Below are 16,253 nucleotides of genomic sequence, written 5' to 3' on the forward strand. Positions count from 1 at the left end.
CTCAAACATATTTATTATCCACCTCCTGCAGGATGTAGCAAAGTATTTTATAAAAAGATGGTGAATCGCTGCTCTTCATTTTGATTTTAAAATTTGCCTCAGCCTCTTGAAATGTGCAGTTTCAGTCTGATGACATCAGATGGCAATCAGATAGTGTTTCAGACTAATCTGTAATCCTACAAGAATTCGGGCATCATTCCACATTTCCAGGCTTTGATCCATGTTATTTCAGCCAGTAGAGGGGGCTAAACACCACATTTTTGTTTTGAGGAAGTTGGATTTAAACAAACAAATAAATGAATTGAACATAAATATGATTTTCATTCATGATTCAGGGGTTCTGGGTTTTAATCTGTGTGGAGTTTATACGGTATGTTCTTCCAGTGGCTGCGGGAGGTTCCTCTGTGTGCTCCAATCCTCATAGTTCAAAATGTGCATTTTAAGGAAATAATTGATTGTGAATGAGAGCATGAATGGTTCATTTTTTGCTGTGGTTTTGCTGTTCTGAATAATATTTGTATCGAGACTGTGGTTTAAGTAAAACAAGCATCATCCATGTTGCTACTTTGGTTGTGAAAAAGCATAGCCTCTAAAAGCAGCGCTTTACCTGAAGGTAAGGGGATATTTTTTCTGAGTGTGTAGTGACTGCTACGTAAGTAGCTTCCTGTTACACCGATCGTGTAGTTCTGTGTGCAATTTGTTTTTTTTATTTACACCAAAGGACTTGTAGTTCTATAGGTAAAACATAAACCCCCAAACAAACAGTCAAAACACAGAGGTGAAGGAGTGTTCCCTATTGAGTCCACTAGATGGAGACGTTGGCCTACCATATGATCAGAGTATGGACACTTGTACGGTACATACACTCCGTGGTGTGATGTGAAGTGAAGAATGTTTTAAACAAGAGGATTGATTTTTCACAGAAGAGAAGTGAGAACAAAAGAAATGTGTTACTTTGCACCATTCATTTTAATAATTTATGAATCACTTTCAAACATGAGGAAAGAACAAAGAAAACAGACCATGTTGATTATTTGGAGAAGAAGATGTGTTGTGAACATGGTGGTTGAGGTTGCGTATAGTTGCATTATACAAATAGATCATTTTATATAAAAAACGGTATTTGTAAATAATGGCAGTCAAAATATTTAGAAAGTACAAGTGTGTTCTCTATCACATATCTGGACTAAACAATTTATAATACTTTTTCAAAAAATGAAGGCATGAATCGCAGGATATTGCGAGGTGTGACAACAATTCTGGACAGATCGTGGTTGCTTGGTTGTTCATCTCAGGCATTCAAAACAACATGGGACATTTTTGAAAAGCCAGTAGTACTGCTCCTGAATCTGTAAGAGCAATAGAAGAAGATGTAGGTGAAATATATATAAAATAAACATACTGTATATATTATGAGTTTTTAAGACATCTAAATGTGTGATAGGAAATGCATGTTTTAAAACGCATGTATTTGCCATTTGGATCCACAAAAATGCTCGTTGTAGCAAACAATTCTGAAACTTGAATCTTATATTTGCAAATTGATATTTAATTTATTTTAAAAATGTTCAGTCAGTTCAATAAACAAACCATTTTTTTTTTTATCTGGCAATTATTTCATGGTTCAGGTTTTATAGGCTAATTACATTTATCTCTCGCACACACACACACACACATATTATATTAATAATATACATAATATAATGTAAATGTGTTATTTTTATATTTAATATTTCAAACTGAAAAAAAAATACATTATTCTGATGGCGTTAAAATTGTCTTGATTTCCCACCATCCAACTACAACCACATGGTATCTCTTGTTAAAAACTTGCACACAAAATCAAAAGAACCCCAACCAACGTGTTACCTTTCTGGATAGGACACAGAGGAATATGAAGATGAACATCCCCTGGAAGGTGTTGGTAATGGTGAACAGGTAGGCGGTGAGAGTCGTCTGATTGAGGATGTGAAGCACTCCAAAGGTCCAGGTTGCCCCCAGCACGAACAGCAGAGCCATGGCACCACGGGCACAGGACCTGGAGGCAATTACGCCGCGTTAAGAGAGCACGGGTGAATGCAACAAACAACAAGAAAGAAGTGCACTGTAAATTGATTGTGCGGGAAAGCTCCATGACTTCACAATAAGCCACCAGATAAGGAATTAATAACTTGATTTTTTATATTCCTTTGGCTTTCCCAGCTGGATCCATTTTATCTATACCTGACGTTTTCGTAGTGGCTCATTTCCGGCTTCTTCACAACAGTGTGTCTGTACACTTTGAAGATGATTACTCCGTAGGCCAAGAGATTAACCTTTAATGGACATTAAATGACAGTGAAATGAGTGTTTACCTCTGACGAACTCACTGGTTGATGATTTCATTGAATACAATTAATATTGCAATATCAAAAAGGCATCAGAGTACCAGAATGATCAAACATGCCGGCCCAATGAAACTCCATATGAAGTTGTTTTCTGTGCTCAGCCAACACCTGCAATACAAATGTTGCACATACTGTATACATTATATAACATCTTTATGAGTTGGATGGCTTGACATTTATATAACAGTTTCTCAATGAAGAAATACTTTATCATTTCATGTCAGTATAATCCAGGATAGTCTTATAAGCTGCTACATAATTTTCTTATCACACAAGAGAAAACACAATTGGTTAGAAAAGTCACCTCTGCATGTAGCAAATAACAAACAGCTTTTCATTGACAGTCTTTTTAAATTATATTTTGCATGAATAAACAACAGATTCATTCTTTATTTAGAGATTCCTATTTAAACTTTCTGTGATGACCAAAACTTTCCAGAATTCATTTATTACCATTTTCTCTACGAGCATCTTTAACTTCCTTCATGTCCCAACAGACCAAATTTAATCTCTGTCCTCTTGTACTTATAATTAATGGAAATTGTTTTTCTTTGAGTCAGAAAAGAGGTCTTTGTAAAAACTTTGCTTCCTAACCTCTTGGTCAATAAAAAGCAGGGGGGGGGAGAAAGAAGAGGAAATATTTCTTCTTACACTTTATCTGTGCCATAATATTTGGAGCCAAATGTTGCTGAGATCGCCACCACCACCGCCGGGCTTCCATAGCCAAAGATGTAAAAATTGCGATGCAGGAAGCCTTTGTTGTAGATGACGCCAACCACTATTAAGTACAGATGGATGCCCTCGATGCACATCCAGGCAAAAGCCGCGAGGAAGAAATAGTGCAGCAGCCCAGCAATAACAGAGCAGAAAAGCTGCCAAGGAACAGACAGATAGAAGAAGAGGGAAAGAGAGATTTTATTTGTGTAGAAACCATGTTCTGCTTTCATTGCACACTTTGCACATATTTAAACGATGTGTAGTCTAATTCAAGAGTTAATACAACTCTAATTATTTAGCAGTTGAAATGCTGAACTCACCCTCCATTACAGCTCATATGAGAAGGGTTTCTAACAAATTAAGTAGAACATGCACACACACAGAGCAGATTTCCTCTGATTCACCGGGTTCAGATCCCAGACTCACCTTGTGTGTGTACATGTTGATCCCCACCAGGAACACGAACTCAGCCATGAAAAGGCTGCAGCACAGATTCTTGTGGATGGTGGTTCTGGTGCTCTGGATCTCGCTGAAGAACCAGAAGGTGAAGATGCACATGGACAAACAGATGAGGGAGATGATCATCCCCAGCTGGGTGATCCGAGTCAGGACAGTAGAGTGGGCCAGCAGCTGAGTGGTAAATAGAAAAGGGAGGTGTTTGATTCACGGATTCATGCTACGCTGACGTTTTAAATCATTGTGCTCTCTGCTTGGGATCATTTGATATGACATAGAAAGGGTTTTGGGTTCCACCATGGTGTCGGGATACAGGCAGAGTTCACTTTTAGTCTGCAGTATCAGATATAAAGAGCTTGCTTTTACCAAACACAGAGAAACTGGAAGGTTAGGAATAATCCTACTATTATTGCTGCAAATGAACGGAACATCAATATTGCTGTCTCAATGCTAATTTTCACTCTGTGCCTATTTCAATAAAATTATCTATATATATTTTTTGTTAATACGTTTTCACTGAACATAAAGATTTTTGACGTCGGCAGAAGAAAAAAAAACTTTGTAAGAAGGTGACATATACACATCAGTATTTTAGTCATTTTATGAAAAAAATGACTGGAAACACTGTACTTACTATTTAAGTTTGTGTTAAAACACATTTATAGCACAATTAGTTATAAAACTGATTCTGATAGTGTTCTGTCTCTTGTTAAATAACTGCATGCATACATACATACATCTTAAGATTATATACTTGCAGAGAAATAAACAAACATAATTCCATGCTCAAAGTAAATACCTTTGCCCTGTCACAGTTTTTAATTTTTTAAGTCTGCACGCTTACATTTGCTCGCCCAGACGACATCAGGATGGCAAAGTGTGTGAGGTGGTTGCAGGAGCAGGTCGTTGCACTGCTGTTGACGTGGAGGTTTTTGCAGCCGTGAGTGGCCCAGCGGCCCTGCAGGCTGTCCAACTCATACTCCCAAAAGGCACACTTTGTCACATTAGCTTTAGTGTCGATGGGCTTAGGGAATAGAGGGGAATAAAGATGCTGTTAGCTGCTGATGCTATTTTTATGAGTTTTTGTGCTGCTTTGCTTTGTGGTACTGTACAACACACCCAGGGGGCTATAATAGATTGCATGTTCCAAAATAGCGCTTAGAATTAAGGACTATCCATCAATAGTAAATACAATATGTTGTATTTACAATAATTACATTATTTTTTGAAACATTTTTAAAATTAGTAATGATATCAGTTATTTATTTATTGCTTAGTTTTCCACTGACCTTTGTTATTCTTTATGCCACACTATTTTACATAAATTACAATGTTATCTATTTATCTATAATATATAATTAATTAGTTTTTATAAATGATGGAAAATTTATAATTTTATCCCTTGAGACTGCATATTGATTTGAGGTCTGTGTGGAGTTCCATACATAGTTCATTAATATATCAAAGACCCTGAGCAGGAACAAACAACAAAACAAACGCATGTCAAGGGATAGCAACAATTTTTTAGCAGAAAACACAAAAACATAACCCAAATCATTGAGTTTTGCACTTTAAAGGAAATTTATAGGGAGTGTCCAATACTCAACATAAATCAGCACCTCCATTGTTGGGCTCAAGCCTCAAGGGTCCAACAAAAATAATGATTTCACTCACTAACACATTTTAATTATCTTAAAAGATGATACCAGAACATTAACTTTTAGGGTTATTTCCCTCATTATCCGCTTTCCTCCATCATATATTCACCTTTACTCTTCCCAATTTCCCATCAACAGAGAGTTCACCACAGCACTTAACATTTCATTGTTGCACAAAACACTGGCTGCTTCTATAGATAGGGGTTTGGCTAAATTTGGTGTTGTGGTAGTTTATAAAATGTATCTTTTAGTGATGAAGTGAAGGGGCTGGATATAGAAGATCACCATCACTTTGAAGGCAGTGCCGAAGTGGCACAACAACGAAGCCGGACTCGGCTCTCTGCATCGCTTTTACCTCATTGTGTCGCAGAGTGAAGGTGACGTGGTCAAGTTGGTAAACGTCAGCAGGTTTGACCGCTGCTGCTATGACATTAGAGTTGACAGTGATTTCCCCTGTTCCTGCATTCATGGAGTCGGTGACACCTGGGTCGCTGCTCGGCTTCAGGATGTCACAGATGCTGTTATAGCGCACAAACACCACCGACACACTTCCTGATGAATAAAAGAACCTTTTAATCAAGTTAATCTCAGTAAATTTAAGTAATGCTGCCACTAAGATATGTTTGGGAATGTTAAGCATTCAAATTCAATTTTACAATGACTCTTTAACTGATAGTCCAGGGAAAAATCTTTTTCTAATTACTATTTTATTTTTAGATCTTTTTCTGCTTGAAATGCAGAGCCAAAACGGGAATTATTGGAAGTGATTTCAAAACGAAGTTCATCAAGGGAAATGTTTCTCATGCTGGCACCAAAATTATTCGAACCCTGCTGCTCTTCTAGAAAGACCTGCAGAGTTTGGGATGGGTTACCTCCTCAAATCAGATTTTATTGGAGAAAATATTAACATATGTCCCCAAAGGTGTCAATAGAAATAGTTTGTAGCTAGAATACCATGAATACTCATTTTGTCTGTCGTGTACAACATACTATATGTAGCATATGGCAACATATGGCAAAACAGCATTCACTTAAGCATGCAGATGGTCCAACTTTAAAAGGCTAACAAGGCTAGTTTACCATTTCTGTCCTCCTCCGGTCTCAATTTCGGAGTTAGATTTATGTGATCTTCCGCCATGGAAGCCGACAGTTTGGCTTTTGAGTGATGAGCTTCAAAAGTGAAGAGTTTCAACTCTGTGTTTGGGAAACAAAATCATGGATATGAATGAAATAAAATGACAATTAATCCAAGCCTCACCTACTTGCACAAATGAATGCACAGCAGGAGAGCCTAATATGATTTGATTGTCTGTGAGACTGCTCTCTGTTAATAATTATCTCACCCATTTCACTTGCTTTGATTTGGAGCTCAGTTGGAGTTTTGTATTTGTTGGCCAGTGTAAGAGCGCTTTCTTCAACAGCGTGTAGCAGCTTGGTGATGGTTTGCTCTCGCTGCTCCTCTTTCATTCTGCTCCAAGCCACCAGCTCGTCCTTCTCCACCAAGTTGTTTACTGCTGTCACTAATTTCTGTTGAAAATATTTTTTATTGTGTGCATAATAATGAAAATATAACGCATCCCTGCACTCCAGTATATTTTTTACTAGGCTTGATCACAACATTATATTAATGTAGATGTGCCTTTTTCAATTCTGCGCACATAGCAACTCATCTTGTTACTGATTGCAGCTTCAAAAAAATAACTTTTCCCTTGCAAATGCATGATGCATGAGAGAAGGGAGCTGGACTGCATGTGGTGCCAGTTCAAGGCTTAACTGCAGTTCAAGCAGAACCCCAAATGTAGACTGAGAGACAAGAACTGTAAACAAAGATTACTCTAAGTGTTGAGTTGATGGCCGACGTTTTGACGGTGTAATCCTTTTCTCCTGAAACCAGTGTCGATGCGGATCGACGCAAGACCTCAACATATGCGATCACTTCCACCGTGGTGAGCTGACCGGACGTCTGCTTGGCAATTTCATTCAGCAGTGTCTGGGGCTCGGTAAGGTTGATCATCTTGGACAGGGAAAAGAAATGTGGTCAAGTTTGCGAATGATGCTAAAATTTGGCAGTGGTTTCATATTATGCATCTGGTGTATGGTAAATATATGGCATGCCGTTCAGGAACTATGGCATGCCGTTCAGGAACTTATTATATATATATATCAAAAGTGCTGGAATATATGGACCGAACTATGAAAAGTCTGAGAATATGGACCGAACTCTGGAATATATATACGAAAAGTCTGAGAATATGGACCGAACTCTGGAATATATATACGAAAAGTCTGAGAATATGGACCGAACTATGAAAAGTCTGAGAATATGGACCGAACTCTGGAATATATATACGAAAAGTCTGAGAATATGGACCGAACTATGAAAAGTCTGAGAATATGGACCGAACTCTGGAATATATATTTTGATATATATATTCAGACATTTTCATAAATATATTCAGACATTTTCATAAATATATTCAGACATTTTCATAAATATATTCAGACATTTTCATATATATATTCAGACATTTTCATATATATATTCAGACATTTTCATAAATATATTCAGACTTTTTCATATATATATTCAGACATTTTCATATATATATTCAGACATTTTCATAAATATATTCAGACTTTTTTCGGTGCACGGGAATATATATTTGAAAGCCGCGGTGTAGTGGTTGGGGTTCCGCGCTCACACCCCAGTCGCGCCCGTTCGGTTCCCGGTCGGGCAGCCAGATCGATCTTGTGTCATAAATGTAGTCAGCTCGAAATCTAGTGCCGGCAATCCTCAATGCGGAGATAATGAACGCCCTGAAACAAACCCGCAAGGGCTTTTTTGAAACGCTCCTCTTAGACAGGATGTTTGACTGTATTTGTAGTGTGATGCATGCTGTGGGTGTCCGTCTGACGCGCGACAAGTCACGTGATGGCTGGCGTGCCGACAGCTGATCGTCACGCCCCCTCGCTGGCCAAACTGTTCTGACCTGATACGGCACTTGACAGGTCACGTGACGGGGTCGAGGCTGCCTGCCCCGGAACATGCATAGCGCCGTTCTGGCTTTATACGGCGCTATGCATGTTCCGCCGTATAAAGCCAGAACGGCTTTATGCACGGCGATATGCATGTTCCGGGGCAGGCAGCCTCGACCCCATCACGCGACCCGTCAAGTGCCGTATAAAGCCAGAACGGCGCTATGCATGTTCCGGGGCAGGCAGCCTCGACCCCATCACGGACACTTATAGCATGTATTACAGTACAAGTACAATCAAACATCATATCTAAGAGGAGCATTTCAAAAAAGCCCTCGCAGATCTGTTTCAGGGCGTTCATTATCTCCTCATTGAGAATTGCCGGCACTAGATTTCGAGCTGACTCGCTCAGTGATGACGCAAGATCGCAGCTGCGCCGTGATGATGATGAATATATTTATTAGATAGAATGTATTTATTAGATAGAATGTTAGAGTACACGTACAGTCAGACAGCAGCATGTCTTACAGTACAAATATCCTGTCGAAGTGGAGGATTTCAAAAAAGCGCCCGTGGATTTGTTTCCGTTGAAAGTCATAAACTAGTTTGCCCGACCGGGAATCGAACAGGGGCAACAGGGGTGTGAGTGCGGAGCCCTAACCGCTACACCGCGGCTTTCAAATATATATTCCCGTGCACCGAAAAAAGTCTGAATATATTTATGAAAATGTCTGAATATATATATGAAAATGTCTGAATATATTTATGAAAATGTCTGAATATATATATGAAAATGTCTGAATATATTTATGAAAATGTCTGAATATATATATGAAAATGTCTGAATATATTTATGAAAATGTCTGAATATATATATCAAAATATATATTCCAGAGTTCGGTCCATATTCTCAGACTTTTCATAGTTCGGTCCATATTCTCAGACTTTTCGTATATATATTCCAGAGTTCGGTCCATATTCTCAGACTTTTCGTATATATATTCCAGAGTTCGGTCCATATTCTCCGACTTTTCATAGTTCGGTCCATATTCTCAGACTTTTCGTATATATATTCCAGAGTTCGGTCCATATTCTCAGACTTTTCATAGTTCGGTCCATATATTCCAGCACTTTTGATATATATATATAATAAGTTCCTGAACGGCATGCCATATAAATAATATTAATCACGGAAAATACATGATTCACACTGTGAAAGACTGTGTAAATTTATTTTCTACACTTGCAGTGATATTTTTTGTTTAGTTTAAAGTTTAAACTTGGATTTACACCGTCCACATGGTGATCTGGATCACCGTGAACAGGTTATAAATTGTTCTTGGTATCTTCATCAACCAACCATGAAAAGTAAGTGAATCGGAGTTGATACAATAATAACAGGCATTACTGGTTGTAATCCGTTTGTGTATTTTTAACAGATGTTTGATTCCGTAAATGGGGTTTTCAATGTTAAAATGTAATATTATTTCCTAAGGTCATTTTGGATCCAATGAGGATGAAATGTGGTGGGGAGATCCATCCAGAATGTTTTGGGTTATCTTGCTAACGGACGAACAGACAAACGCTGCCGATTACATAGCCTCTGCCTCACCTCGGCGGAGGTAAATATTCTAATCTTAGTGAAACATGTAGAGAAAAAATATCAAGCGCTGAAATGTATTGAAATTAATTTTAACAAACCCTGAGAGACGTCAGCCATTAAAAAAAAAAAAAAAAGGAAAAATACATATCCTGCAGGCATCTTATGAGCATAAGGTCAAAAGTGGTCATTTTGTTTGTCTGTAGTTTGTGCACATTGACTTGTCAGTCATACACCACTGCCACTGTTACTGTTCTTGTCCTCAGGCAGTCCAAAACTGCAGGTTTGAACCCACTGGTGGTGCAAGTGGCAGTCAGACAGTAGTGGATGTTGTTGTCTGGAGGGTACCGAACTTGGTTTTATTAAGGGTGTTAACTGGAGGTCAACACAACAGTGCGGTGATTCCTGTTAATCTACACTACGGTACTTACTGCTCCTTTGAAAGTCTGGGCAACACAGCATTTGGAGCACCCCCCCCCCCCCTTTTTTTTAAATGATCAGACAGGAAAAATGGTACACTGGGTGAAAAATCCCACATATCAGTTGGCCTCTTGTGTTGTGTTCCTCAGATTATTTAATTAATTAATTATGTCAATCATGTGAAATGTATTCCCATCCAACAGAGGGCAGTGTCATCACATCTATTTTTATTTCCTTAATTGGCTGAAATCCTGAGGAGGAATACTCACATTTTCAAGTGTTTTGTTGACTGTCTGTGAGATGCAGTCGATTTTGTCATGGCAGTATTTTTGGGGATGTTCTGGAAAACAACAGTTACCACAAGATTCTCTTGATTGTTGAATTTATTTCAATAATTTCACTGGGATTAACAAAAACTGCTGCAATGAAGTCTGAAATACAATAAAAAAAAAAATGTAATTAACATATCAAGTAGAAGTGCAATTTAGATTGCACTTCTACTTGATATGTTGCATATTAAAATTTCCCAAAACGGGCTGACCATGTTCTAGTTCAGGGCCGTGTTGCCTGTGTGACAGATGAGGAAAAAATATCCATGTCCTTGTGTGCTGTGTGTGTTCTTCAACATACGGACCTTCACATCTTACACCACTTTCTGGATGAAAGTGCTTATAGCCTGCAATTGGGATGTAATCACGCTGACAGGTGCAATAGAAAGATCCATTCGCATTGTGGCAGCGTGAGTTTGGTCCACAAAGCTGCCCCGACTTGCATTCATCAATATCTGAAAGAGGCAAATAAAGCGTTCAGCTCTGATTAAAGACAGTATGATTACTATGATGCTCTTAGAATAACTGATTGCAGAATAAAGACGGGCGTTAACAGACATTTCAACCTCAAAATGAATGAAAATTAAACTGGGAGTGAAGTGAGTTCATTAAAATAAAGAATGAGGCATATGCAATCGCCCTCATTACATTTAGTGCCCTGTAGAAGTAATTGTGAGAGTTAAAGTGCAATTCCTGCCTGCATATTGCACGTTTAAACATTAATAAATCAACTTCAAACATTGGCTATGCGCTCCTGCATGGCTTTAAATGGTGATTGACATCCATGATATACTTCAGGTGGTTCCTCAATTGAGCAGATGGGAGGGAAGTGAAAGGCCGAGGGAACAAATCACATCCAATGTGTTTTTGTACTTATACTCAGTATAGTTAAAATAAACACACACACACACACACAGTTCTGAATCTATCACAGTGGTGGGAGCTGCTTTCACACTTACATGATATCTTGGTCACAGCCATGTGAGGTCCTCTCTAACGATGATGTTAGCTAATGTTTGTGCATTTGGGCTCAGAACTTTACCGATGCATTCGGTGCCATCGTTGGGCTGGAATTTGCTCCGTCCTGTCGATTTGTATCCAGACACACACGTGCAGTAGTAGCTGCCCTTTGTGTTGGTGCAGTTGCCCCTGTCTCCACAGATATTAGTCACATTACGGCATTCATTATCATCTGCAGTAAAATGATGGAGAAAGAGAGAGATGAGAGATGATGATGAATTTATTATTTTTACACAGACTTAAAAAGACACAAAACAAAATGATGAGCAAGAAAATGAAATTGTTTCACAAGTTTAACCATCTGCATAAATATTGTTATAATGGGCGACCAACTACCAAAATAGAATTACTTGCTGCAGTTTCTTTCCTCCTAGGGGACCATACTTTCAGTACGTTGACAAACCTGTCCTGAACCGAGCAATGTCAGATTGTGCCTCACCTTAAAAATTACAGCCACATGTGAAGCAGTCATTACAAAGCCTTAGTAACCAGATAACTGCCACAGAGCTGGGACTGAAATTGATTCTGTTGTTATAGTTTCATTTTTTACAGGATGGCAAATTTGGACAACCACTATTTGCAATGCTTGCATTATGCAAGTAATTCTATGTCATGCGAATAAATAATATTACATATGTGATATACAATTATTTCAAAATCTCTGATGACCATTTATTCTTAGCTTTTAGTTCTGCTTTGCCTGCATGGGAGCGATTTCCAGATGGCTGGAGTCTTAATAATGGTGTTGGCGGCGGTGTGAGCTCTCGGAATGCCTTGGAGTTAAAAGTGTATCTCATTTGTCAAAGAGCTACAAGCTTTACAACTGATTTGCATTTTCACCTGCAAGTTGGTACAGATGTTGTAACCTCTGAAATACCCTCTTCTTTTACTGCTGAGCATTAGTATGGATGAATTCAGTTTAAAATATAGCTGCAGATTATATCTTGAAACGCCAAAATGACATGTATGGTATATGACAATTGTGAAGTCATGACAACGGGTACTTTATTGGCTTTTGTATGGCATTTGGTCTGTTTTTGAAAAACAGAAGCAATCATTTAATAATTCGTCACTTATTGAATTCAAACCTTCACTATAATTGTAATCCTCCTCTCCAGTACCTGGAATTGACTTTTCCTGGGAGGCTGAGGTGTGTGATTTCCCCCTTAGTTGGAGAACATCACACAAATTCCTTCTTCCACCCTCTGAAAATCGGCTCCTTCTTCACCACAACAGACCTATACGACTGCATCACTGCAGTTGTTTCACCGATGCGTCTATCAATCTCACGCTTCGTCCTCCCCTTGCTCGTGAACAAGACTGGAGACATAATAGATCCAATATTCAGCCGAAATAAAAATTTAGCTTTAGTCCAAATATACAACTGGTCCTCAGTTATTCCTCGTTTTGTGTGCCAAGGCAAGACTTCAGTCCCTCCAAGCCAGTACTCAGTCCGGAGATCTGCCGATACAGTTCTACCTGCTGGCGCAAGATGGTATCCAGTTTCTGCCAGTCCTCCCCGGATTGATCCCTGAGCCAGGGTTGGGGTTAGAAGAGCGATCTCTGCCTGTCAGATTATTTTTTGTTTGTTTTAATTTCATCTTTCTTTAACCAGGTAAATTAATGGAGAACTAATTACCCCCACCAAGGCAAAGGTTATGTAAATACCGATGTTTGCTTGTACGTCCGTCTGTTAGCAAGATAACTCAAAATATTCTGGACGGATCTTGATGGAATTTACCAGGAACAGATGATAGGAGAGAGTTCTGTACAATGCCAGATCCTATCTGTCTACCAAAACAATCCAAGGACATGTCTCTCTGACTTTCCACACACATGAACTCTCTCACACACACACACACGCACACACACACACACACCCAACCACCCCCAACCCATCTGAGACCTATCTCAGATGGGTTGTAGTAGGAATAGAGCAGCTGCGAGAGAGTTCAACATTAATGAATCATTGTACTGTTTATATTATTTTCAAACACAGCGTGTTTGTAATTGACCTGTTAAAAACTTTCCACTGTTCTTTTCTGTTACCTAGAAATAACGTACACTTTGTTCTCCCTCTCCTATGTACCTTTTGCACAAAAGCTGTCCGGAAAGGGAAATCCTCTGCTCTGAGGAGGAGATGATGATATCCGAAGGGGAAATACCTCAATAAGTCACGGGACACCTTGAACTGTCATTGTTAAACAAAGCCCACATATTTTATTGCTTTGATGTCTCGGTTTCTTCACAATAAAATTAATAATGCATTTTTTTTCTTGCAGTATGAGCCAATTCATAACAGCTTTTAAAGTTATTTAAAAAAATATATAATTAAAGGTTTGTTTTTGTTTTTGTTTTCAAATTCACCATTACATTAGAACTCCATCAACACAGATTTATTTTAAAAGAGACTTGAACTGGACTGAGATTGTGATCAGGTTTGATTAAACAAAAAATAATGTTGCAGGAATTCTAAAAACATAACATTCTGCAAACATAACAGGAGTAACAATGCAGTGATGGCTTGCCTTTAGAAACTTCTAATAAAGCTGCTTTGTGGAGGTTTTCTGTTAGTTAGTACCTCTCATTATAGTTGGGAGATCATCATTACCAGAAAAGTATCTATATGCAGAGCATGCTGGTTTGTGTTGGCGACACATTTAAAAATGTTATTGTTTCTATCTTTATCAGCTTTTATATTTTTATGAAATCAGAATGCCCTGTTGTCTTGTACATCCTCCCTATGACCATTTAACAAAGAAACCACTGATGTAAGATATTTACGCTTACATGATGTACATGTAAGATATTTACACTGCAATCAACATCACACTAAAAACAAGCACGCATCTTCTTTCTGAATAAGTATGAGCAGTATGAATATAAGTCCAGACAGCCAAAATGAAGTGTAGTATTCATCACTCATTAACAGGCCTCTTTAAATTTATATTCACCATCGCAAAATGTTGTTCCATCACCGGTGTATCCATGGTTGCAGAAGCAGGCGTTGTTTGATCCATTCAGGGACTTGCATGTCGCAAGTTTGTGACAAGAATCGCAAATGTCAGAGAGGCTGCATGGATCCATCAGACTGGAGAGCCATGCTGTGGACACAAACACAGTGTTAGGACACTTTTACATGCAACATGTTCCCCACCATTTCACAATAGTTATTCAAAAGCTTAGAGTAAAGTTTTGGTAAATGAAAAACATGTATATTGTCTTGTCTTCAAGAAGATGAATAAAAAAAAAAAAGAACTTGTTTAGAATTTTGATGATATCTACTAATATCAGTCTCCTATGAGGCCCTGTCGCAAACACTAATCCACCACCGGTAATATGACCCCATAAATATGGATGCATCTACAAATTGCTGTGAGGCATCAGGCTATACGATATGTTCGCTCACGTACCTGTCAAAAGTACAAGTTTCATTGGCGACTTGAGCAAAGACTCCATACTTGTGCTGGTCTGGATTCTACTTTTAGCACCGTCTGCAGTGGGCTGGATGAAGACGTCATCCATTTCCTTGCATCACCTTTCCTGTTTCCCTAAACGTGGCCCTTCCTGTCTTGATCTTTAATCTGTCTTCAACAACAGGCTACCCTCACACTTCCTTCACCGCCGCTCCAACACAAAGCACACAGCACACTTTTTCATTTGGTTCCACTGTACACCTAATAGGAAAAACCACATTCACTCACTCACTTTCATGTTGTGATTTATGTTGCAATTTTAGAAGTCTCTGCGCCATTTGAATATGTGTTGTAAGCTACGCAAACACAGGCCAAAGTGGCACAAACTGACCACCCCCTCCCTTCCGCGAATAACTGTTTACAAATTCCAACGCTGTGTGTCTCCTGGAGGCCATCTCTAGGCCTTTGACTTTCAGTTCATATCAGACATGTGGAGGTCCTTCAGGGTATAAACACATTTTTACTTCGTTGACATGAGTCACAATTTGTTCAGGGGAAAAAAAGCAATTTGTTCGATGCAAGTTTAGCCTCAGCAATGGACAAATATACTGAAACACTGATCTACTGTGTTACCTTTAAAGTTGTTGGAGTATCATGCATGATACCTGTACAGCCCCTTTAATGAAGCAACCGCCGAAGAAACTACTGTTGTGCAAGAATGGCTACATGCAGACTTTAAGACTTTGTTTGTTGTAGATATGGACTGCAATTGACAGATTAAATATGAAAAAACTTATTTTCTTTAATATACATCTGTCATGGCTTTATGACCCCATTTTTGGTGAGAAATGAGCAGTGGTGGTTTACTGGTAGGTTTACAAAACCATAAGAAACAGCTTCCCAGTCAGCTTGAAGATTTCCATAATCCTGTAAAGCCTCAAAGCTCCTCCGATTTGTTGTTATATATTGTGGAATATGATGGCAGTGGCAGTTGAATTTAAATGTGGAAAAAGTAGTATCTAATTTTTTTTTAAATAAATACAAATTGAAGTATGCATTAAGATGCTGCTGAGGTCTCTACTTTCTAAACGACTTTCTACATTTTTTTAGCAGACGCACATGCATGGATGGATAGTTGAACTTGGAAAATAACTTCTTTGTTGAGGGGATCGTGATCTGTGGAGGAGGCTTGAATGGCTCAGGGAAGGCGTTAAGTTTATTGCTGAGGAAAACGGCTGCTTTGAATAACACCATTAGAATTGCGCTGCATACTG

At 38.6% G+C, this 16,253-nt stretch overlaps 1 protein-coding gene across 1 annotated transcript; it reads right to left on the reverse strand.

Annotated features, from left to right (window-relative positions):
* Positions 1-946: 946 nt before the first annotated feature.
* LOC137914153 (adhesion G protein-coupled receptor L4-like) lies at positions 947-15,022 on the reverse strand. Its single transcript, XM_068757759.1, has 16 exons — positions 14,977-15,022; positions 14,518-14,667; positions 11,586-11,735; positions 10,849-10,998; positions 10,484-10,554; positions 7,053-7,232; positions 6,562-6,745; positions 6,299-6,412; positions 5,574-5,770; positions 4,405-4,584; positions 3,531-3,734; positions 3,039-3,259; positions 2,429-2,495; positions 2,224-2,315; positions 1,870-2,038; positions 947-1,349 (listed from the first exon to the last, which is right to left on the reverse strand). Exons 1-16 carry the CDS (start codon positions 15,020-15,022, stop codon positions 1,287-1,289), a joined length of 2,238 nt encoding a protein of 745 aa, XP_068613860.1. The 3' UTR covers positions 947-1,286.
* Between the last annotated feature and the right edge of the window lie 1,231 nt (positions 15,023-16,253).

Source organism: Brachionichthys hirsutus, unplaced genomic scaffold (genome assembly GCF_040956055.1).
Source record: "Brachionichthys hirsutus isolate HB-005 unplaced genomic scaffold, CSIRO-AGI_Bhir_v1 contig_1051, whole genome shotgun sequence".
In the NCBI taxonomy this organism is placed as follows: domain Eukaryota; kingdom Metazoa; phylum Chordata; class Actinopteri; order Lophiiformes; family Brachionichthyidae; genus Brachionichthys; species Brachionichthys hirsutus.